We start from the raw sequence: 26,156 nt of genomic DNA on the forward strand, positions 1-26,156 counted from the left end.
TTTATTATAGAGATATTATAGAGATATAATAGAGATATAATAGAGATATTATAGAGATATAATAGAGATATTATAGAGATATTATAGAGATATTATAGAGATATTATAAAGATATAATAGAGATATTATAGAGATATTATAGAGATATTATAGAGATATTATAGAGATATTATAGAGATATTATAGAGATATAATAGAGATATTATAAAGATATAATAGAGATATTATAGAGATATTATAGAGATATAATAGAGATATAATAGAGATATTATAGAGATATTATAGAGATATAATAGAGATATAATAGAGATATTATAGAGATATTATAGAGATATTATAGAGATATAATAGAGATATTATAGAGATATTATAGACATATAATAGAGATATTATAGAGATATTATAGAGATATTATAGAGATATAATAGAGATATAATAGAGATATTATAGAGATATTATAGAGATATAATAGAGATATTATAGAGATATTATAGAGATATTATAGAGATATAATAGAGATATAATAGAGATATTATAGAGATATTATAGAGATATAATAGAGATATAATAGAGATATAATAGAGATATAATAGAGATATTAGAGGATTCCTGCTCTGCTGCTGCTTTATTGTTGCTTCGTTGGATTTAAAGCATGAATATATTAATGAGATATAATAATAATATAAAGATGGCTGTAGTGCTGTAGCGTCTGTTGAGGTGTTTAAAGCTGAACTCTGATTATATTCTGTATGTTTGATCATTGAATTTGACTCAGACACAGAAATGATGTTTTTATAGTCGAGCACTAAACGTGGATTCATCCGCTGCTGAAAATAGTCCCCGAAAAAATCCTGTTTTAAACATGAAGCTATTTATTTATCAGCTGTTTTTAAAGGATGTGCAGTATAGGAAGCAATGAGCTCAGAGAAGGAAGAAGGTGTTAGGAGACTAATGTTAAGGCATATATCCAGAATGAAGGAGAGTCTAAGGAGCTGTTGACTCAAAATGTAAAAATCTGCCAGTTTTGTTTGGTTTTTGTCTTCCTGTCGTCCTCCCGGGTCAAATTGACCCCGTCTGTTTTGACTGTTCCTTCTTTCCTCCCTTCCTTCCTTCTGTCTGTCCTTCCTTCCTCCCTCCCTCTTTCTTTCCTTCCCTCCTTCCTTCCTTTCCTTCCCTTCCTCCCTCTCTCCTTCTCTCTTTCTTTCCTCCCCCCTACCTTCCTCCCTTCCTTCTTTCCGTCCTTCCTCCCTTCCTCTTTTCCTTTCTCCCTCCCTCCCTCCTTCCTTCTTTCCTCCCTCCTACCCTCCTTCTCCCCTCCTTTCCTTCCTTTCTCCCTCCCTTCCTTCCTCCCTCCTTTCCTTCCTTTTTCCTCCCTTCCTTCCTTCCGTCCTTTCCTTCCTTCTTCCTCCCTTCCTTCCTTCCTCCCTCATTTCCTTCCTTCTTCCTCCCTTCCTTCCTTCCTCCCTCCTTTCCTTCCTTCCTCTCTTCCATCTTTCCTTGGATTTCTGCTGATCGAGGCTCCAGATTAGAAAACGAGTCACATGATCAAACCTCAGATCTGAAGGGTTAATTCTGGAGGATTTGTTGTAAAATGTTGAGGTGTGAAGTTAGAAAGCGACGATGTGAGCAAACCTGCGTCTGTGGAAACTCTTTATGAGACTTTCATGTGTATAAATGTATAATCTGGTTTCTTAAATAAAGCTTGAGTAAGTCAATAAGGTCCCATTGATGCAGCATACAGAGTAGAAGAAGCTTAATTGTCTTCATATTGAGGGTCAGACAACAATATAATAACATTTAGATGTTACTCCCTGAGGCATAAATACAATTAAAAACAGTTTAAGACATTAACCCTCCTGTTGTCCTCCAGTCAAGGAAGGAAGGAGGAAGGAAGGGAGGAAAGGAGGGAGGATAAAGGAAGGAAAGGAAGGAAGGGAGGGAGGAAAATGGAAGGAGGGAGGGAAGGAAAGAAAGAGACAAGGAAGGAAAGGGAGGAAAGAGAGAGGAAGGAAAGAAAGAGAAGGAGGGGAGGGAGGAAGGACAGACGGAGGGAAGGAAGGAAGGAAGGGAGGAAGAAAGAAAGGAAGGGAGGAAAGAAGGAACAGTCAAAACAGACGGGGTCAATTTGACCCAGGAGGACGACAGGAAGGTTAAAAAACATTAGAAGTAATCAATAAAGTGTAATATGTAATATAAACATGCTTTATAAAGGCACAAAGGTTTTACTTTTACACATATTTGACATTTTACTGGTAAATCTGCAGATTGAGGTTTAGTCAGGTCAAGGAAGGACAGGAGGAAGGGAGGAAAGAAGGAAGGAAAGGAGTAAGGAGGGATGAGGAAAAGAGGAAGGCAAGAAGGAAGGAAGGAAGGAAGGAAGGAAGGAAGGAAAGGAAAGGAGTAAGGAGGGATGAAGGAAAAGAAGAAGGGAGGAAGGAAAGAAGGAAGGAATGAGGAAGGAAGGGAGGAAAGAAGGAAGGAAGGAAAGGAGTTAGGAGGGATGGAGGAAAAGAGGAAGGGAGGAAGAAAAGAAGGGAGGAATAAAGGAAGTAAGGAAAGGAGGAAGGGAGGAAAGAAGGAAGGGTGGAAGGAAAGGAGGAAGGATGGAAGGAATGAAGGAATGGAGGAGGATGGAGCAAAGAAAGAACGAAGGAAAAATTAAAGAAAGAGGGAGGAAGGAAGGAAAGAAGGAACAGTCAAAAGAGACGGGGTCAATTTGACCCAGGAGGACGACAGGAAGGTTAAAAAGGTAAAATAGAGACGATTCCCAGCCAGAGAGAAACTGGAAACATGATCCTGCTGTAAAGAGATAAAAACAATACAGTGTGAGAGTATGAATAAGATGGAGGGAGAGTCCTGCTGGGTGTGGCTGCAGCTGCTGTCTGAGCTCAGAGTCTCTTCATGAAGGAAACATCCAGAAATCAGAAAATCAGACAGGAAGACACTTTATTACAGAGTAAGAGAGGAGATTTGTTTTATTCTGAAAATCAACCTGCAGAGACGTGAAACTTTCTGCTCTTTGTTCAAAAAAACAAAATTCACCTTAAAATGTTTCTGTTTGTTTTCTGAAATCAACTGAATCTAAAAATATGTAAAAGTACTGCAGTATTATAGTGATGTAGTATGCAGTATTACAGTAAAAGTACTGCAGTATTATAGTGATGTAGTATGCAGTATTACAGTAAAAGTACTGCAGTATTATAGTGATGTAGTATGCAGTATTACAGTAAAGTACTGCAGTATTATAGTGATGTAGTATGCAGTATTACAGTAAAAGTACTGCAGTATTATAGTGATGTAGTATGCAGTATTACAGTAAAAGTACTTCAGTATTATGAGTGATGTAGTATGCAGTATTACAGTAAAGTACTGCAGTATTATGAGCGATGTAGTATGCAGTATTACAGTAAAAGTACTGCAGTATTATAGTGATGTAGTATGCAGTATTACAGTAAAAGTACTGCAGTATTATGAGTGATGTACTATGCAGTATTACAGTAAAGTACTGCAGTATTATAGTGATGTAGTATGCAGTATTACAGTAAAGTACTGCAGTATTATAGTGATGTAGTATGCAGTATTACAGTAAAGTACTGCAGTATTATAGTGATGTAGTATGTAGTATTACAGTAAAAGTACTGCAGTATTATAGTGATGTAGTATGCAGTATTACAGTAAAAGTACTGCAGTATTATAGTGATGTAGTATGCAGTATCACAGTAAAAGTACTGCAGTATTATAGTGATGTAGTATGCAGTATTACAGTAAAGTACTGCAGTATTATAGTGATGTAGTATGCAGTATTACAGTAAAAGTACTGCAGTATTATGAGTGATGTAGTATGCAGTATTACAGTAAAAGTTACTGCAGTATTATAGTGATGTAGTATGCAGTATTACAGTAAAAGTACTGCAGTATTATAGTGATGTAGTATGCAGTATTACAGTAAAGTACTGCAGTATTATGAGTGATGTAGTATGCAGTATACAGTAAAGTACTGCAGTATTATGAAGTGATGTAGTATGCAGTATTACAGTAAAAGTACTGCAGTATTATAGTGATGTAGTATGCAGTATTACAGTAAAGTACTGCAGTATTATGAGTGATGTAGTATGCAGTATTACAGTAAAGTAGTGGTTTGGTCCTCTGACTGATATATTATTATTATGACATCATTAGATTATTAATAGTGAAGCATCAGTGTTAGAGCAGCATGTTACTGTTGTAGCTGCTGGAGGTGGAGCTAGTTTACACTACTTTATATACAGTTAGCTAGTTTAGTCCAGTGGTTCCCAACCTAGGGGTGGGGCCCCTCCAAAGGGTCAGCAGATTAAATGTGAGGGGCGGTGAGATGATTAATGGGGAAAGAAGAAAAAAACTAAGTTCTGATACACAAATGTGTTTTCAGTTTTTATTTTTTTCTCTAATCTTTGATTGTTGCTGAAATATTGGATCATTTGAACATTTATTGAAATGAAAACATGTGAGAAGTTTAGAGGGAAACATCAGTATTTGGTGGAGCTGTTAACAACTCATAGACATCTGAGATGTGAGCCGACCACGTAACATAAACGAGTTGAAACCTTCCTTTGTTCTGAGAGGTTTCATGTTCTGTCTGTTTGCTTATGATACGTATGTGAGGGTTAATGCTGCTGCTCTGCTGCTCTGTGGATCAAATATCAGGATCAGATTCCCCACAAAGATCAATAAAGTAGAATAAATGAGTCTCCATCCATGCAGGGTTTGGATGACTCAGTAAGTCGTTCTTCTCTAAACTGGAAACAGCTAGCAGCGTCGGTGATGTAACGTTACGTAACGAGAGAAACAGCTGATCGTCTTTTTGAGCGTCTCTGTGATGTCAGAGCTTTCACCTCTGACCTCTGAGCTTCCTCCTGCGGCTCGTTTCTAAATTAAAGAACAAGAGAAATAATAATAATCTGTGACTGTTTTTAATAAATGATGAAAGAATCAGATTCAGCTTCTCAGATGAGCTGAAACTCAACTATAAAAGCTCCTCCTCAACTTTACGAGCTTTATAGTTTCAGCTCATTGTTTAACTGTCACGAGTAATTTAACCCTCCTGTTGCCCTTGAGTCAAGGAAGGAAGGGAGGAAGAAGGAAGGAAAGGAGGGAGGAAGGAAGAAGGAAGGAAAGGAGGGAGGAAGGAAGGAAGGGAGGAAGGAAGGAAGGAAGGAAGAAGGAAGGAAAGGAGGGAGGAAGGAAGAAGGAAGGAAAGGAGGGAGGAAGGAAGGAAGGGAGGAAGGAAGGAAGGAAGAAGGAAGGAAAGGAGGGAGGAAGGGAGGAAGGAAGGAAAGACTGAGGAAAGAAGGAAGGGAGGAAGGTCTGGGGAAAGGGAAAAAGAGCGAGAAGGAGGGAGGGAGGAAAGAAGGAAGGGAGGAAGGAAGAAAGAAAGGAGGGAGGAAAGGAGGGAAGGAAAGAAGGAAAGGAGGGAGGAAGGAAGAAGGAAGGAAAGGAGGGAGGAAGGAAGGAAGGGAGGAAGGAAGGAAGGAAGAAGGAAGGAAAGGAGGGAGGAAGGAAGGAAGGGAGGAAGGAAGGAAAGACTGAGGAAAGAAGGAAGGGAGGAAGGTCTGGGGAAAGGGAAAAAGAGCGAGAAGGAGGGAGGGAGGAAAGAAGGAAGGGAGGAAGGAAGAAAGAAAGGAGGGAGGAAAGGAGGGAAGGAAAGAAGGAGGGAGGGAGGAAGGAAAGAAGGAACAGTCAAAACAGACGGGGTCAATTTGACCCAGGAAGACGACACAAAGGTTGATGACTATGATTATAAATCAATAATAATGTTGCTTAGTAACTCAAAGATGATGATAATATGTCAGAGTTGAGTTCACTGATTGTTTCTGATAAAAACATTAATGTTAATGTCGGTTTAAAGACGTGTTGAATTTAAAAGGGCCATTTTTATTTGTTGAGGTGCATAGTAGTGTGGCGGGTTGATAACTGGAGTGATATGAAGAAGGTTACTGAGGCGAGCCGAATTAATGTCAGAAGTGCATTTCTTAGGCCTAAAGTTTGTTATGACAGGGATTGATGAATCTGGGCTTCTATAATGTATAGAGTATGGATTTACTGATAGTCAACCAGAAAAAGCCTTGCAGGAGCGCAGGGTGAGTTTAATGTTCAAGGATAAAAGGCAGGCGGGGAGTTCTGGTCCTCTGAAATGAGGCCAACGCGGAAGTAACTTAAAACTGCATTCTATCAAAAGGCCACCAGGGGGCGACCGTTTTGGTGTCAAAAGGACTTCCGTCTCTATACAAGTCAATGGAGAATTCACCAACTTCTCACTTGATTTCTAACCTCAGTAAACGTTTTCAAAATGTGTTTATGGTCTCAATCGCTAGTTTAAAGCCTTCTTCAATGCAGTATGATGTTCATTTGGGACATTTTGGCCTCCCTGATTTTATATGTGACGATAAAGCAGGGTATGCATTAGGGCGTGGCTACGTGGTGATTGACAGGTTGATTGGTTCACAGGTTCAGGAGGGCGCCTCATGCTCCTCCTGATGCCCATATAAGTAGAATCCCTGTCTTTATTTTTCCCAGCATGCACCGGAAATTTTCAAGATGGCGCTGCTCAGATCCGATACTATTGGCCTCCGAGCAGCAGTCCACAAACCAATGGGTGACGTCACGGATGTTACGTGCATTATATATACAGTCTATGATAAAAGGCGAGATCAGAGGAGGTTTGGGTGGAGGCCATCATGTTTGAAAAGGTCCGTTCTGTTGAGGAAAGTGGTGAAATTGTCCACATAGGGGATGTCTCTGCTGCAACAGATATGAAGTTGTCTCAGCCGGCTAAACTTTACATCACCATGACAGGGGGGAGCAAAGGGGGCAGAAACTATACATTGTTTGTTGGAATCCAAGATGGTGTTTATGAGGGAGATGTAATCATCTTTAAGCTTCTCCGATTGCTTCATCTTAATGTCACATGTGCCAACATGAGTGACAACATGTTTTAAGGCTGATTTTTGAGTTTTGTACATTTACATTTACAAAAATGTGAATCAGCTTCACAAACATTTAAAAAAAGATGCATTTTATTTCCATGTTTGTATATCAGGATCAGACTAGATGAGATGTGTATCAGGTGTTTTTGAAGCTCTAACATGTAAAAATGAGTCAAATTTAACCCTGAACATCATTTAAAGGATTAAAACTGTGGAATAAAAACACTAAACTAGTTTCAGAGACGTTTCCTCGTGTTTGATGATACAGTTGATTCTTGCTGACCGCCATTTTCTCCTCCTCCTCCTCCTTCTTGCCTGGAGGATGCGGTTGCCGCGGTAACCAGACAGCAGTCTCAGAGGAGGAAAGAGAAGAGAGAGAGGATGGAGGATGTGGTTATGATCGACGTTCTCTTTGTTCAGACACACAACAGTTTAATACATGAACATGAACTGTTGTTGAGCAGCTTCAGAATCAAACTAGAAAAACTAAAAAAAAGATCTTTACTCGACTTTCAGCTGAGATTTTAATGAGATCTGTACAGAAACTTAAACACACAGTTTCCATCTGTCAGTTGTTTGTTTCCATTCTGCTGCTGTGTGAATATCAGCTGATAAACGTTGCAGGAGAAGAAGAAGAAACTACGATGACGTCATTAAAAGAGCAAAAACATGATGGAAATATGACGTTTCTGTATTGATGTGAGGAAGGTTACAGGCTCCTCATCATCATCATCATCATCATCGCTCCACACAGATCTGATGATTCATTTATTCTTTCAGTTTGTGTTCATACCTCAAACTCATCTTCATCATGTTAAACTTTTTCTAAAACACAATGTGACATCATCCGACAAGGCGCTGTGTCAGCCAATCATCTCCCTGCAACCTGCAAGCTGCAAACATAAACACCATAGACTGTATATAAGAAATGGACGTAACATCTGTGACGTCACCCATTGGTTTGTGGACTGCTGCTCGGAGGCCAATAGTATCGGATCTGAGCAGCGCCATCTTGAAAATTTCAGGTGCATGCTGGGAAAAATAAAAACATGGATTCTACTTCTCAAATTCTCAAAATGTCCCAAATGAACATCATACTGCATTGAAGAAGGCTTTAAACTAGCGATTGAGACCATAAACACATTTTGAAAACGTTTACTGAGGTTAGAAATCAAGTGAGAAGTTGGTGAATTCTCCATTGACTTGTATAGAGACGGAAGTCCTTTTGACACCAAAACGGTCGCCCCCTGGTGGCCTTTTGATAGAATGCAGTTTTAAGTTACTTCCGCGTTGGCCTCATTTCAGAGGACCAGAACTCCCCTCCTGGTAGACACTTACGTTGAGATCGTAACATGAAACAGTTTCCACTATAAAGTTATTAATCTGTGGCTCTGAGTTGAATTCCTGCAGGGAGTGTTGCTTTTATTTATTCTAATATGATGTTTTTTGGGCATTTTACGCTGTGATTATGCAGCATGCTCAGTATTTTGCGCAGTGTCGTGTTTCATGCAGGTTCAGCCTCTTGTGATGATGATGATGATGATGATGATGATGATGATGTTCGTCATACTAATCTTTGTAGTTTATTGTAAAGCTTTTTACACACAAGAAATCAACATATATATATATATTTGTTTTATGGGTCAGTGATGTTTTTTAGTGTCCAAAGTGGTTAAGTTTAAATTTAACCGTCCTGTTGTCCTTGAGTCAAGGAAGGAAGGAAAGGAGGAAGGAAGGAGGGAGGAAGGAAGGAAGGATGGGAGGAAGGAGGAAGGAAGGAAGGAAGGAAGGGAGGAAAGAAGGAAGGAAGGTAGGAGGGAGGGAGGAAAGAAGGAAGGGAGGAAAGAAGAAAGGAAGGTAGGAAGGACAAAGGAAAAGAGGAAGGAAGAAAAGAAGGAAGGGAGGAAGGTAGGGGGGAGGAAAGAAAGAGAAGGAGAGAGGAAGGAGGGAAGGAAAGAAGGAGGGAGGAAAGAAGGAACAGTCAAAACAGACGGGGTCATTTTGACCCGGGAGGTTAAGTTTAAAGGGTTAAAATGATAAAATAAACGTATGAATAACTTCACACATTCTTTTTTGTGGACTCAGCATCAAATTTCTGCTTTTAATCAATTTAGAGAGAATATATTAGAGGATTATGGCAAAAATGTCTAAGTGGTGTAACCATAAAAACTTTGTACCAAATAATCTTATAGTAGTCTTAAAGAGACAGAGGCTGAACTGAGCGGCTGCATAAAGGACCAGTAGAAGATAAATAAGGAGTTTTTATTCCAGTAGAGACTCAGAGTATAAATATAAAGCTGGAGATGTGAAGAATATGATCAGGTAAAGTCCTCTTTAAGATTCACTCTGTTTCTCTTCATGCCGTCGTCTCATATCGGGGTCACAGGCATCCGATCGGTCGTTTCCATAGCAACTGCACCGTTAACTGGCTCCGTTGTCGCTTGTTAAGGCTCCGTCTGATTCGTTATCCTCTTGGGAGCTGCACATTTCCTACCCAGCATGCCTTGCAGCGGCTGCAGCAGTTGGCTATCCCTCTGTGTGTGTGTGTGTGTGTGTGTGTGTGTGTGTGTGTGTGTGTGTGTGTGTGTGTGTGTGTGTGTGTGTGTGTGTGTGTGTGTGTGTGTGTCAGATGACAAGCGAGGCACACAGAGAGAGAGACATCACTCGGATGTAAATGTCTCAGCCATGGTGACAGTGGGGGATGTGTGTTACCATGGTAACGAAGAACATCAATATGGTAGATGTCTTTGATGGAAACACTGATGTTACACACACACACACACACACACACACACACACACACACACACACACACACACACACACACTCACACCAGCTGAGGTCTGCAGTATCTGAGGACCTTCACACACACTTTTTTTGTCCTTGTGTACTTGTGAGGACGTTTAAACCTAAAATAAATCTAATCTGAAACATCATGTGACATAAAAACTGTTCCTCAGGAGGATCAGACTCCATAAAAAAGCTTTTCAGTATCTGTATCATTTATTACTGATAGTAGAGAGATGAGAGCAGACGTTACGGTTCATGGTCCATCTGTCCCCAACCCGTCTGTTCTGACTGTTCCTTCCTTCCTTCCTTTCCTTCCTCCCTTCCTTCCTTCTATCCTTCCTTTCCTTCCTCCCTTCCTTCCTTCTGTCCTCCCTTCCTCCACCCCCCTTTCTTCCTTCCTTCTATCCTTCCTTCCTCCTTCCTTCCTTCCCTTCCTCCCTTCCTTCTGTCCTTCCTTCCTCCCTCCTTCTCTCTTTCTGTCCTCCCCTACCTTCCTCCCCTCCTTCCTTCCTTCCCTCCTTCCTTCCCCCCTCCTTTCCTTCCTTCTTCCTCCATTCCTTCCATCCTTCCTCCCTCCTTTCCTTCATTCTTCCTCCTTTCCTTCCTTGACTTGAGGACAACAGGAACTTTCTTATTTTCCTGCTGAGAGTTTGAATGAATAGTTTTATTTTCAGGAACATTAACATCAAACATGAACAGAGACATGATATGATGCTCTGCTCTTTAAACTCAGGCTTCCTATTGGTCAAACATCTCAGTTACAGTTTTCTTTAATCTACAGAGGTTCAGTGAGTTACCATCAATATTTTATAATTGGTGCATTTTATAGCCTAGATATAAAATTACCTTCTTCCATTTTTCTCTCTCAAAGGTCTTTTTGAAGGATTTTCTTTCCCTCATTTGAGACAATAATATAATTTATTGTTTATATTCTGAGACAATATATCGTCCAATGAAAGTAGTTTATAGTGACGGATCTGCTTCTGTCTTTGTTTCACACGTTTTTATAGATTTCACGTCTTTAAGAACATTAAACAGTCTGTAAGTCTGTAAATGTTAGAGACTGAAGCTGGTTTAATGTGTGTGTGTGTGAGTGTGTGAGTGTGTGTGTGTGTGTGTGTGTGTGTGTGTGTGTGTGTGTGTGTGTGTGTGTGTGTGTGTGTGTATTGATTGTGCTCACATCAGGTTTTTCTCAGTTTAAATTGATTTTTCCGGCTGTTTCGTAACAAACTGATGAACTCTGTTTATCTCTGATGGGCTGTTTGTATTCCTCTCACTTCACACATCATCAGCTGCTTCTTACTGAAATATAATAAATCCTAAACTCTGGTTCGGTGCAGTGAGTCACAGAGCTCTGCAGTCTGAAGCTGATCTGACCTACAATCCTCCCTCAGGGCTCATCATGAATGCAGCAGTCTGATGCACGAACTGCTGCAGAGAGAAACCTGAACACACTGAACACCAGTCAGAGAGTCTCAGCTCAGAGTCAGTGCTAAGCTAAGCTAACTAACAGACAAACAAAGCAGCCAACGAGCAGCCGATGTGAGCTCGCTGCTGCAGCTCGGGCTTCCTACGTCTCTGCAGTGAAGGTGACACTCTGATTCAGCAGCAGCGGATCGCACTGAGCATGTGCAGAACTGACCCCAAACAAACGACCTCGCCGAGTCATCACACTCATCACGCTCAGTCTGAGATCTGTTCATTTATTTATGTAACGCAGCACGTTATGAACAGACTAAAGGTGATAAAACCACAACGTTATGAACAGAAATGTGACGCTATAGATTGTAACTATGAGTTCAGTGAAGCTTTATTGTTCATCCAGAGAACAGTGTCACATTTATACACATTATGCACATTATGCACATGTTCAACAGTATGCATGAGTGTATTTAGTAATCTGAGGAACATTTCACATGTTTATATAACTCAGATATTCTGCACATTGCACATTTATTATTATCTGTATGAAGGTTTATTCTGTTTATAATCAGGACCTTCTGCAGATTTAATTACACAAAGATCCAGTTTACTGCATCTAGTATTTGATTTATTGTCTTATTTATTATTTTATTTTTACACTTTCACTTCCACTGTAATGCTGCATCAGTGTGAGTTTCTCCTCTCTCATCTTATTTCAGAGATAAATGTGCAAAATAACTACAGAATAAAACATTAAAATAAACAAACAACAATAAATACAAACATGTCGACATTAAGGTGAGAAGCACAATATGCAAAAAGGAAGAAGTAGACAAGGCAGCAACATCCTGTTTAACACTTTAATGAAATCATGAAGAGGAGGAGGAAGAGGAAGAGGAGGAAGATAAAACAATGTTAAAAAATATCAAAAAAAGAAAGAAAGAAAAATATTAATGTAATAAGAGATAAACAATTAAAATTAAAATAACAATAATTTTAAAATGGTAAAAACAGAAATGATTATATTACAGTACAGTTCAATCACATGTTCCTTAAAAGCTCTTCACTTCCTGTTTGTGACAGAATAAGATTCACATCGGAGGTTTTTTGCCTGCCGAGGAAATAAAACCATGAAAAGAGCAATAAAAGAGTAACGAGCGTCGCTGTGATTCAGGATCAGAGTCGAGGACGGAAACAGCCGGGGGACAAACTTAGATAACATGTTATATAACAGACTGACACACAGCTTCCTGTCGCTGCGTCCTGAAAACACATCGACCCAGAAGAGTCCATCTGATCATCTGCTGCCGGGAAGTCACAAGCTAATGATTGGAGATTATAAACAAAGACAAAATCACATCTGACTTCCAGTTTATTAACCTTCCTGTTGTCTTCCCATCAATCCTGCAACTGGTTTGGTTTGCCAGAGGTTTTATACACACTTCTTTGGAAATGATGGTCATTAGGCCTCATTCAAAGAAACTATACCTCATTTTTGAGTTCAACGATGTTAACGATGAAAGTGTGTTGTTGTGTTATTGGGTAACGTGAGAGACAGGTGACATCTTAAAGTCAAACTTCGCCTCCTGAACACTGACGAGCAGGACATAAATGAGCATGTATGAGAGAGTTAAACTAGAAGAGTAGAACCTCAGCATGCCTGATGTATAAAAGAGTCTTCTTCACTGCAGGTAGATGAATTCAGATCCTCCTGAGCTGCGATGTCTCACATGTTCAGATTCACTCTGGAGAAGTTTTAGTTTGGAAGATCAGTTGGTTCAATAATAACAATATTAAAAGTTAAATCTCACAGTGGAGATGAAGAGCGTTTGTTCTGCTTTATTTTGAAGACTTTGTTGCTTTATTTTGAAGAGTGTCATTCTCTTCTCATTCTGACGTGTTTCCTGGTTATGGTTTCTGTCCAGTCATGGAGACAAAACTACAGAATATTGTGTTTTTTAAAGGTCAGATTATCTTAAAAACAGTTGATGGGTTTAGTCGACTGTTTCCTCTCAGAAGCAAATATGGAGGTTTGAACCTCTCAGGTCTGATCTGATTGGCTGATCCGGTGTTCAAAGTGTCCGACCTGCATGTATGTAAAGTTAATAAACTCCCTCTTCCTCCTGCAGGGGGCGCTGCCGAGTGTGAATGTAAAGTTTATAAACTAACCCTAACCCTCCTCTTCCTGCAGGGGGCGCTGCAGAGTGTGAAGATGGCTTCCTACGACCAGCTGGCCCACCAGGTGGAGGCGCTCCGCAAGGAGAACTCTCACCTGAGGAGGGAACTGGAGGACAACTCGCAGCACCTGTGCAAGCTGGAGACGGAGACCACCGGCATGAAGGTGAGTCCCAACGGAACCGCCACGTTCTGCTGATGTTCCCTCACGTTCCCCTAATGTTCCCCTAATGTTCCCCTGATGTTCCCCTGATGTTCCCCTAGTATGATATTATAGTGTTATATTATATAGTATTGTAGTATAATGTTGTATACTATAGTATAGTGTAGTATAGAAGCGGAAGTCTTCTCTGTGCAGCAGAGAATAGTTGAAGCCTTCTGCTGACAGGAAAATCCAAAACATATTTGATTGAATCTTTTAAAATAAAGAATAAAGAGACCAAAACGTTTAAAGTCAAAACCTCAAACTGTGAAATCTTCTCTATAAATAATCAATAAATACACTGAAGCTGAAAAATCAGGTTAAGACCCAAAGCTGCTGCAGCACATTAATCCTATCAGCAGTGCACACACATGCACGTGACCACACACACACACACACACACACACACACGTGTCCAGATGCTGAGTGCAGCTGGATTATCAGGCAGAGCTCAGCTGGTTTCATCAGAATCAGGACGTCCACTCGTCCTCGACACACAGAGACACACAGACACACACAGAGACACACACAGAGACACACACAGACACACACAGACACATAGAGACATGTTCTACCTGCAGCAGGTGAGTCTGCCTTCCTCTTCATCATCTTCAGCGTCCATAGAGTCAGAGCATCAGGAGGACGGGTTAGGCTGGCTGTTGGTGGATTTCTGATCTTCAGATTCTTCTTTTCAGTCTTTTGTGACATTTTTGTGACAGAAGATGGAGACTTGTTTCAGTGTTTATTATCTTCCTGTGTTGGTGATCTCACTTCCTGTCTGTGTGATGCAGGAGGTGTTGAAGCAGCTGCAGAGTAAACTGGAGCAGGAGGCGGGAACGCTGGCTTCATCCGGGCGGAGCGACGTGCTGCATCAGCTCAAAGGTGAATAACATGATGCTTTAAACTGCTGTAATGTTCCTTTATGTGCTGGCTGGGTAGAAATCATAGACTGTATATAAGAAATGGACGTAACATCCGTGACGTCACCCATTGGTTTGTGGACTGCTGCTCGGATGCCAATAGTTTCGGATCTGAGCAGCGCCATTTTGAAAATTTCAGGTGCATGCTGGGTAAAATAAAAACAGGGATTCTACTTATATGGGCATCAGGAGGAGCATGAGGCGCCCTCCTGAACCTGTGAACCAATCAACCTGTCAATCACCATGTAGCCACGCCCTAATGCATACCCTGCTTTATCGTCACATATAAAATCAGGGAGGCCAAAATGTCCCAAATGATCATCATACTGCATTGAAGAAGGCTTTAAACTAGCGATTGAGACCATAAACACATTTTGAAAACGTTTACTGAGGTTAGAAATCAAGTGAGAAGTTGGTGAATTCTCCATTGACTTGTATAGAGACGGAAGTCCTTTTGACACCAAAACGGTCGCCCCCTGGTGGCCTTTTGATAGAATGCAGTTTTAAGTTACTTCCTGGTTGGCCTCATTTCAGAGGACCCGAGCTCCCCGCCTGTGAACAACATGATGCTTTAAACTGTTGTAATGTTCCTTTATGTGCTGGCTGGTAGAAACAGACTGTCTGTTGGGACCAATCATCATTTACAGAAATAAATTGACTCAATCGGCTAACGTGATTGGCTGCAGTTGGCTGTGCCTCGTTATGACTCAAATCTAATTAAAAACACGTTAATTAATTTGAATTTGATCGTCTGGACTGAAATTCAATTAACTTAAACTGAGTCTAACAGCAGGACACAAGATAATTACCTTCAGTGTGAAAAAGACAAAAACAACAAATATAATAATTATAATAATAATACTAAGCTTTATTTATAGTTTATAAGTTACAAGGTCCTTCACAAGGCAGCAAAAATACACAAATCATAAAATAATTACGTTATGAAATAAAAAATAAAAACCATTTCAATTAAAGAAAATCAAGGAAAATTAAAACTCAAATGAAAGCAGGAAAGATTCTCTGATAAAAAGTTAGTTTTAAGACTTTAAAATAATAAAAACTCAGCGTGGATATTTATACATATTAATTATGAAATTATGCAATTGTCTTTTACTAAATTATGAGATATTCCTGTTATTCCTTCCCATAATATAATAATAATAATAATAATGATAATATAATAATAATAATAATAATAGTAATAATAATAATAATATAATAATAATAATGATAATATAATTATAATAATAATAATAATAATAATATAATAATAATAATAATAATAATATAATTATAATGATAATATAATAATAATAATAATAATAATAATAATAATAATAGTAATAATAATAATAATAATAATAATATAATAATAATATATAATAATAATAATAATAATAATAATAATATAATAATAATAATGATAATATTATAATAATAATAATAATAATAATAATAATAGTAATAATAATAATAATAATAATAATATAATAATAATATATAATAATAATAATAATAATAATAATAATATAATAATAATAATGATAATATTATAATAATAATAATAATAATAATAATAATAATAATGATAATATAATAATAATAATAATAATAATAATAATAATAATAATAATAGTAATAATAATAATAATAATAATAATAATAATAATAATAACAATACTGTATGTTTCCTCCTCAGAGCTGCACATGGACCTGACCAACTACTACGAGCTCAAACATCAACCTCACAACCTGCGTCTGCTGCCGGACGCTTTGGGAGGCGCTGAGCTGGACGACCGGCTGGCTCTGCCTCCGTCCTCCTGCTCCTCCTCGCTGTCCTCGGTGGCGGCGGCGGGTCGGGCCAGGAGTCCGCTCAGATCCGCGTCCCGGCTGAGCACGTCGTCCGGAGGGGAAGCCGCCGCCATCATGCTGCCGCATCACTTCCTGGACGGAGCGCCGCCCAAAACCGCCGTGATCAGCGGAGCCGACGGACGGCTGAGCGACCATCACCTGGAGGAGCTGTACAAGGAGAGGTGAGAGCTCCAGTAGCACCAGTAGCACCAGTAACACCATTAACACCAGTAACATTTGTAACACCACTAACACCACTAACACCAGTAACACACTGCCTCTCTACATCATATACATTATAAACCAGGCATGCGGCCCGTGGGTCAGAACCGGCCCACCTCCTTCCTTCCTTCCATATTTCCTTCCTTCCTTCCTTCCTTCCTTCCTTCCTTCCTTCCTTCCTTCCTTCCATATTTCCTTCCTTCTTTCCTTCCTTCCTTATAATATAATTATTCACATCTGATCTAAACAGGCACAAAAACCGCAGTAAACCTGCCGCTGAGTGTCACAGTTTCCTGTAATAAATAATAATAATATGTGTCTCAGTAATATAATAATAAATAATATGATATAATAATAATAATAAATAATATAATATAATAATAAATAATATAATATAATATAATAATAAATAATATAATATAATATAATAATAAATAATATAATATAATAATAACTTTAATAACGTTGTGCAGGAATCTGCTGCTGGGAGAGATCGACCGTGAGGAGAGAGAACGATGTTGGTACTTCAGCCAGCTGGACGGACTTTCACAGAGGCTCGCTCAGCTGCCACGCATAGACACGGTGAGCACACACACACACACACACACACACACACACACACACACACACACACACACACACATACACACACACACACACACACAGACATATATACACAGACACACATATACACACACGCACGCACACACTCACACATAAACACATACACACACACACACGCACATATACACACACACACGCACGCACACACACACACACACAGAAATACACACGCACACACATGGATACACACACACAGAGACACACTCACACACACACAGACGCACGCACGCACACACACACATGCACAGAGAGACATACACACACACACACACACACAGACACATGCACACACAGAGACACACGCACACAGACACACGCACGGACACACACACGTACACACACACACACACACACACACAGACACACGCGCACACACAGATACTCGGCTCTGCTGGTTTCAGACTGACCTGTGTGTGTGTGTGTAGTTTTCTCTGCAGATGGATCTGATCCGTCAGCAGCTGGAGTTCGAGGCGCAGCAGGTCCACTCGGTGATGGAGGAACGCTTCGGCACCAGCGACGAGGTGGTTCAGCGGACGCAGGTGAGACTGAGCGAGGCTTCTGATTGGCTGCTGACTCACAGCATCACATAATGAGACTCAACAGAGAACAGAAGAAGAAAACAGCTGCTGGTGTAAACACAGCACATCTGGATGAGTCTGACCTCTGTGTGTGTGTGTGTGTGTGTGTGTGTGTGTGTGTGTGTGTGTGTGTGTGTGTGTGTGTGTGTGTGTGTGTGTGTGTGTGTTGCAGATGCGTGTTGCTCGTCTGGAGCAGCTGGAGAAGGAGCTGCAGGAGTCCCGAGGGAGTCAGGAGAGCCAGTTACAGGTCAGACATACACACACATATACATATGCATACTAATATACACACACACACACACACGTACACACACACACACACACACACACACACACACAAGCAGCTGCATCACATTAACTGAAACACAGCAAACATCACAGCAGACAGTCTGACTCTGAGGCAGTTTTTTATTAAATCAGGTTTATAAATGTTTAATTTTCTGAATCAATAAATCTGATAAACACACAGAAGCGATCGATCGTTGAACCTGATCAGGTTCATTGATCAGTTATAGATCCTGTCACGTTGCTCGTAGTGATCGTGTGATTGTGCGTTGGGTTGTTATTATGAACACAGTTATAATATCTGAGACCTGCATAACTTTTGTTGTGATTTGGGGTTATATAAAGACTGATTGATTGATTGATTGATTGATTGATTGGTTGGTTGGTTGGTTGGTTGGTTGGTTGGTTGGTTGATTGATTGATTGATTGATTGATTGATTGATTGATTGATTGATTGATTGATTGATTGGTTGGTTGGTTGGTTGGTTGGTTGGTTGGTTGGTTGGTTGGTTGATTGAATGAGGCGTTTCCCAAAAAGTTTCACTCATGAATTAACCAGTGACTCACCAACATTTAAAGGAGGCTGAGATTATACTACAACTTTAATTTTACTTTGTTTTTGTATATTTATATAATATTATATATTTATAAGTATTAAGTCACTTTTTGACACGAGTGATGTTTTAAATTAGAAAGTAAAGTTACTGTTATCATCCTCCTCCTCCTTCTTCTTACCTAATATCTTCATCTTCTCTGGTGTTTGTTCAGCTTATCTCCTCTTTTCTTTTCTGTCTATATATGGTACATGTATGTTGTTTTCCACACGCTTACATTCAGACAGTCGACAAGCCAGCAGCTCAAGGCTGGAACAGTAGAAATGTTTTACTAGAAGTTTCTCTGAAGAATCACAGACGACGGAGTAATGAATCGTTCTCTTTTTTTCATGGCAGCACAGAGAAGGACACGCAGTCGTTCTACTGAACAACAAACAGTTCCAGCTTTTATATGGTAACTCTTAGTGGACATCTGAATAAGAGAGAGTAATAAAATAGTAAAGTAACAAAGTTGTAAAGTAATAAAGTACAGAAACAAAATGTGGCTTAGCTTGTGATGCTTAGGTGTTAGCTGGCCACCAGAAGGGAAACCACACACAGATATTTCAGTCAAAAAAGTAATTTATTTAACTCAAACAAATAAACATTAACTTAGTAGTGTGTTATGAGAGAAGAGGTGAAACATCAGTCATGTCAGCAGCGTGTGGACGAGTGAAAAGTGGTGAAAAGTGTGTCGACAACAAACCAAACAAACGATATAAGGCTGACAGAGAGAGAGAGTCCTTTTATGTGACTGCTCCCAGCTCCACCTGCTCACCTTCCAGTACCTGCAGAACCAGAACCAGTCAGAACCCGTCAAACAGCTCATATTCATTATATACTAACAGGAAGCTTAATTTTAGTTCCAGCAGCACCGTCATCATAAAATCTCTCTGTGAGACGTTTTCATGCATCATTGATGAGCTGAGATTCAGTCTTGGAACCAACATCAGCAGCCACTGACTCATCTGAATGGAGGCAGTGTGTTGGTGCAGCTCAGCAGAAAGAAACGTTGACCCGAGTAACCCGAACCCATTCCTGGTGGATTCCTTTGTGACATGAATGTTGTTTAGACGACTTTAACCTCGAGGTTTGAGATGAAACAGTGATTTACTTTCCCTGCTACCTCAGACTACGGCTGTCACAGTAATCGACTCACAGTGTAACTATCAGCATCATCATGTCTATATATGGGTCATATGATACATGGACATGACCTTTGACCTCTGTATTGCCACACTTCACATTAGCAGCTAAGAGGCTCTTCATGTCCTCCGATCCTCACTGAGTGGAGACTGCAGAAGAATTAAAGGTAAATAAACCATAATGGCAGTCTGTGTAGCGCCCGCCCCCCCTTACGTTATTATGCTATTATATTATCATTATATCACAATAATATCGTTTACTGGATTATTTCTGGGTCAAATCCAGTTTCAGATGTTCTCCAGCAGACTCTCCCCCCTCTCCTTGCATTATTATACTATTATATTATCATTATATCAGTGGGATAAAATGATCTTCAAATGACAATAACATAATTTATTGTGATTATTTCTAAACCAATATATTTTCCAATAAATGAAGAACATCACTTGACTACCTCTGACAAATGGTAAATGGACTGTACTTACATAGCGCCTTTCTAGTCTTTACGACCACTCAAAGCGCTTCACACTACAACTCATTCACCCCATTCACACACATTCATACACTGATGGCAGGCAGCTACCACGCAGGATGCCAACCTGCACATCAGGGGAAGCTAATTATTTACACACATTCATACACCGTTGGCACAGCAACAGGAGCAATTTGGGGTTAAGTGTCTTGTCCAAGGACACATCGACATGTGGACTGGAGGAGCCGGGAATCAAACTGCCAATCTTCCAATTGGAGGACGACCGCTCTACCTCCTGAGCCACAGCCACCACTGCGATCTCTCTCACAGTTTTAATGCCGGCTGTTCCCGGTCTGAACACCAGCTTCCCCTCCACCTGCAGTCCGTCTTCACTGTAGCAGGCGTTCCCAGTCTAACTCCACCTGCAGTCCGTCTTCACTGCAGCAGGCGTTCCCAGTCTAACTCCACCTGCAGTCCGTCTTCACTGCAGCAGGCGTTCCCAGTCTAACTCCAGCTGCAGTCCGTCTTCACTGCAGCAGGCGTTCCCAGTCTAACTCCACCTGCAGTCCGTCTTCACTGCAGCAGGCGTTCCCAGTCTAACTCCACCTGCAGTCCGTCTTCACTGCAGCAGGCGTTCCCAGTCTAACTCCACCTGGCGCAGCGCCACCGAGCCATCGTAGGCCCACACCCAGAAGCCCGGGTACAGCGGCTCCGTGAAGGTGGAGGTGAAGGTGTGTAGGTGGACCATGGCGTCCTGAGAGACGCAGTAGAAGGACAGAGACCCAGCGAACCAGTCCAGGTAGACGCCGACTCTGCGAGTGAAGGGTTGAGGTGAGCAGGACCGGAGCCTCTTGCTGTTGTGGCTCGGCGTGTAGCTTCCCTCCGAGCACTCCAGACTCCAGGAGCGCTCGTTGAATCCCAGCAGGCAGCTCGATGCGTCTCCGTCTCTACAGATACTGTTGTAGGTGACGCCGATGTCAGCACCGCCGCTCCACAGCACCTCCCAGTACGCCGTGTCCAGCAGCCCCTCCCTGCACAGCAACTGAGGGCAGCGCTCGAACCGGTCCGGGTGGTCCGAGGCCCGGTGGTCCGACCACACGCGAGTCGCCTTCCTGTTGCGGTCCGTCAGACGGAGCTCTGAGTTGGCGGTGTTGGGGTCAAAAGTCAAATAACAGGCGGCTAAAATCACCAAGATAGAAAGAGAGAAAAAATTAAATGAGATGACTTATCGATTCAGATATTAGAGGAAAATAAATTATCATCATTTTTATATTTGATGAAATATTGACGCCAAATATTTAGTTAAAAACAGCAGTTCAAGAAATCACTTTTACATTTTATAGATCAAACTATGAATCCATTGATCCAAAAGAGACCAGCTAAACCATTAATGATAAAAAGATGATAGAAATAAAGAATTAATCTCATCAATCTGACACTATTTTAGTTTTAATTCTGCTGTATTCCATGTTTTTAAATAGTCAAATTATAGTGTAACGGATGTGCACATCTAGTGTTTAATTTAAATAGTTCAGGAAAATATTAAACTAGATACTGAATAAACTTCAGTGTACCAGGATCATAAATTATTTCTAAAATTAACTTGTGATAATCTGTGATCTATATTACTAATGATTAAATCCCAAATCTCTCTGACCATGGGAGCAGTCAGTAAAAGTTGTACCTCTATGCAGACGACACTGTAAACTATTAAAGAAGCTCAAACTCAGACAGATTAAATGAAACATGAGCTCACAGTTTTTCAGCTGCCACACGTCTCCACCTGGCTGCTCACTGCAAGATAAAAACTCAGTTTAATTATAATAATCAGACATAATATTTCACTCACTGATCAGGTTTAATCAGATCTGAGTGATACCGTAGTTTAAACTGATTCCTGCGGTTCGACTCACCTCTTGTTGTCTTTGTTAGCGTCTCTCAGAGAGAAGAGACGGATCCCAGAGGACAGAAAAGATTTATCCTCCTCTTTCTCGTCTTCTTCTGAATCGTCACTCCTCTCTTTAGTCCCACATCTCTGCTCAGCTGTAGAGAAACTGAGTTAACATCCGTCCTCACCAACAACTATAACTATAAATATAAAGTACTAAAAATGTTTGTAACTGCAGTGGAAGGAGGAATCCACAGCACAACTGTAACGACATCGACAGTGTTGAACGATATCGTTGGATCACTTTCAGAGAAACACTGACAGCCAATCAGAATCCTTCCTATAAACCGTACAGCAGCCTCACAGCCAATCAGAATCCTTCCTATAAACTATACAGCAGCCCGACAGCCAATCAGAATCCTTCCTATAAACCGTACAGCAGCCCGACAGCCAATCAGAATCCTTCCTATTAACCGTACAGCAGCCCGACATTTACAATAAAACTTCAAAACCTGCAAATATCATCCTAATTCTGACTTTATTTATTGATATGTATTTATTGTAATGCAGCTTCTTTATAGAGGTTTGTCTCTCTTTATTATACAAAGATGCTGGAAATATCATTCAGTGAGCTTTAATATAAAAACAGTCGTCTTACCTTTCGATACGTCTTCACTTTTCTTTGTTTCAGTTTTGTCCTCAGAGACTTTTACATCCAGCTGTCTCTCTTCCAGCTGACTCCACCCGGCTTTAACCGTCTCAGACAGATTTCCCGTAAAACCATCGACTATTTGCTCCTCGCTCTTTTCCGAAACCGTCTTTTTATCTTCTGGGACATTCTCGGCTCTTCGGAAAGAGTAAAACACTTTGCTCTGATCTTTTCTGAACAGTTTCTTAAAGGGTTCGTCTGAACGCTCGTTTCTTTCAGATTTCGAGTCTTTTATCCTGACGGTGTTGGAGGTGTGGGAGGAGTTGGAGCTGTGGGAGGAGTTGGAGGTCTTTGAGGAGTTGGAGGTGTGGGAGGAGTTGGAGGTGTTTGAGGTTTTTGAGGAGTTGGAGATGTTGGAGGAGTTGGAGGTGTGGGAGGAGTTGGAGGTGTTGGAGGTGTTTGAGGTGTTGGAGGAGTTGGAGGAGTCATCAACCTTCGGAGTGATGCTCTTGTTGTCTCTCTCCTTTAAAAGACTGATTCTGAAGACGCTGGAGATGTCTTCTTTAAGCTGACTAAAGTCCTCTTTGAGTAGAGTCAGCGGGTTGATCAGCTGACTCGTTTTAGGATCTGTGGACTTTGTGTCTTTGTCTTTGTTGAAGACGCTCGTCACTCCTTCTTTGAACAGACTGAAGTCATCTTTGAGGAGGCTCAGAGTGCTGACAGGAGCTTTATTTTCCACCTGCGTCGCCTTTGAATCTTTCTCCTTGAATACATTCAGGAAATCTTCCTTAAAGTGGTTTAAATCCTCTTTGAACAGAGTCAGCGGACCGATCGTCCTCCTCTGCCTCGGATTCACCTGCATATGATCTTTAGGCGTCACATCTTCGTGTTTTTGATGTTTTTGGTCAGATCCATTGGTCTCAGGCTCTTTCTGCTCGTGTTCATGTGAAGCTTCTTCCATCGATCCGTCCGTCTGCTCGTCTGCAGCCAGACTCATTTTCAGGAGTTTTGTTGTTTATCTTTGAAGTTCTCGTTGTTCACTTCATGTTCGCCACAGTCTTACAGATTAGTTTTAGATGCTGTGAATCATTTTTTGCTTTTATATTCAGTGTTGTTGACCTGCAGGAAACATATAAACAGAAATAAGTGGAGTTAAATACATTCAGTGACACAAAGGACCTAAAAATGGTTACTTCCTCCACTGGATTGGTCTGTTTTACATTTCAGATAACTGTTTTAACCCTCCTGTTGTCCTCGAGTCAAGGAAGGGAGGGAGGAAGAAGGAAGGGAGGAAGGAAGGATGGAAGGGAGGAAGGAAGAAGGAAGGAAGGAGGGAGGATGGAAGGAAGGAAGAGGGTCAAAATCAGTCTTTTCTATTAAATGTAAAAATAAAAGCAGAGTCACATCTTGATAAACAATCCAAAACCTCAAAAAGATTAAAATAATTTACTGATATTAAAACCTTCAAACTGGAAAATCTAGAACCATGAAACTATTGATTATTGATTAATACGATTTTCTGTTGTTGGTGAATCTCTGCAGGTTTAACTCTGACTGATCTGTTTGTTCTGTTCAACCGGTTTCAGACTTAGTTTCAGTCACACACACACACACACTCTCACAGACACTCACACACACATACACACACTCACACACACACTCTCACACACACACACAGACACTCACACACACACACACACACACACACACACACTCACACAGACACTCACACACACTTACACACACTCACACACACACTCTCACACACACACACAGACACTCACACGCACTCTCACACACACTCTCACACACACACACTCTCACACACACTCACACACTCTCACACACTCTCACACACACACTCACACACTCTCACACACACTCTCACACACACACACACAAACAACACACACACACACAGCGGTCAGGATACTCACAGACTTCGTCCCTCTTCAGTGAAACACCAGAAACAGAAATGAGCTGCGAGCAGATCAGAGTTTTTCTCTCTGAGCGTCTGACTCCACATTCCTTCATTCATCCTCAACTTTTTGTGTTTCTGGTTCGACCAGTTTGGCTCCTGAGAGCGGAGCAGCTGATTGGCTGAGCGGAGCAGCTGATTGGCTGAGCGGAGCAGCTGATTGGCTGAGAGGAGCAGCAGTCTGGTTGAGACTCGCTGCGTGTTTCCAAACATTCAGAGCGAGTCTCAACCAGACTGCTGAATAGTTAGTTAACTCTGAGTTTAAAGTCTGGAGCAGTTTTACAGCCTCATCCTGCAAAAATTGACGAATATTTCAGCAAAAATCATCATACAGGAATTTAATTTAAGTCTAATAACAATAATCAGCATGTAAAGAGTTAATAACTGGTTTATAACTCACTATAACACAGCTGCCAGCAGATATAATTAATTACTGTGTTAATTAATAAACTTTTAAAAACTAAACTACTCAGTAAAAACAGGAATGAGGAAACAGCAGGATGATCTGACCCAGAACAGCCTCAATGGACAAACATTTGGAGCATCTATACAAAAGTAGAACATTTAATTTATTTATATTTTAAAAAGGAGAAAAAGAGAATTCGGGTTCTGATTCAACCTGAAGATCCAAAAAACTCTTTATATGAATCCTGCAGTCCTCCTCCTCCTCCTCCTACTCCTCCCCCTCCTCCTCCTCTTCCTCCTCCTCCTCCTCCTCCTCCTACTCCTCCTCCTACTCCTCCCCCTCCTCCTCCTCTTCCTCCTCCTCCTCCTCCTACTCCTCCTCCTCCTCCTCCTACTCCTCCTCCTCCCCCTCCTCCTCCTCTTCCTCCTCCTCCTCTTCCTACTCCTCCTCCTCCTCCTCCTACTCCTCCTCCTCCCCCTCCTCTCCCACCTCCTCTTCCTCCTCCTCCTCCTCTTCCTCCTCCTCTTCCTCCCCCTCCTCCTCCTCCTCCTCACCCTCCACCTCCTCCTCTTCCTCCTTCTTCTCCTCTTCCTCCTCCTCCTCCTCCAACTCTCCATCCTCCTCCTCTTCCTCCTCCTCCTGTCCCCGCTCCTCCTCCTCGTCCTCCTCCTCCTCCTCCTCCCCGTCCTTCTCCTCCTCTTCCTCCTTCTCCTCTTCCTCCTCCTCCTCTTCCTTCTCCTCCTCCTCCTTCTCCTCTCTCTCCTCCTCCTCTTCCTCCTCCTCCTCTTCCTTCTCCTCCTCCTCCTCCTCCTTTTCCTCCTCCTCTCCTCTTCCTCATCCTCCTCCCCCTCCTCCTCCTCTTCCCCCTCCTCCTCCCCGTCCTTCTCCTCCTCTTCCTCCTCCACCTCCTCCTCCCTGTCCTTCTCCTCTTCCTCCTCCCCTTCCTCCTCCTTCTCTTCCTCCTCCTCCTCCTCCTCCTCCCCCTCTTCTTCC

At 41.2% G+C, this 26,156-nt stretch overlaps 1 protein-coding gene across 1 annotated transcript in view; it reads left to right on the forward strand.

The window, feature by feature from the left end:
- Positions 1 to 13,386: 13,386 nt before the first annotated feature.
- apc2 (APC regulator of WNT signaling pathway 2) overlaps positions 13,387 to 26,156 on the forward strand; it is a 27,024-nt gene continuing 14,254 nt past the window's right edge. Inside the window, exons 1-6 of the mRNA XM_062424938.1 lie at positions 13,387 to 13,515; positions 14,343 to 14,433; positions 16,171 to 16,504; positions 17,018 to 17,126; positions 17,594 to 17,707; positions 17,919 to 17,993. Of these exons, the coding sequence (XP_062280922.1) occupies positions 13,387 to 13,515; positions 14,343 to 14,433; positions 16,171 to 16,504; positions 17,018 to 17,126; positions 17,594 to 17,707; positions 17,919 to 17,993 (852 nt within the window). The remainder of the gene's footprint in view (positions 13,516 to 14,342; positions 14,434 to 16,170; positions 16,505 to 17,017; positions 17,127 to 17,593; positions 17,708 to 17,918; positions 17,994 to 26,156) is intronic.

This window comes from Scomber scombrus, chromosome 8 (assembly GCF_963691925.1).
Source record: "Scomber scombrus chromosome 8, fScoSco1.1, whole genome shotgun sequence".
Classification (NCBI taxonomy): Eukaryota; Metazoa; Chordata; class Actinopteri; order Scombriformes; family Scombridae; genus Scomber; species Scomber scombrus.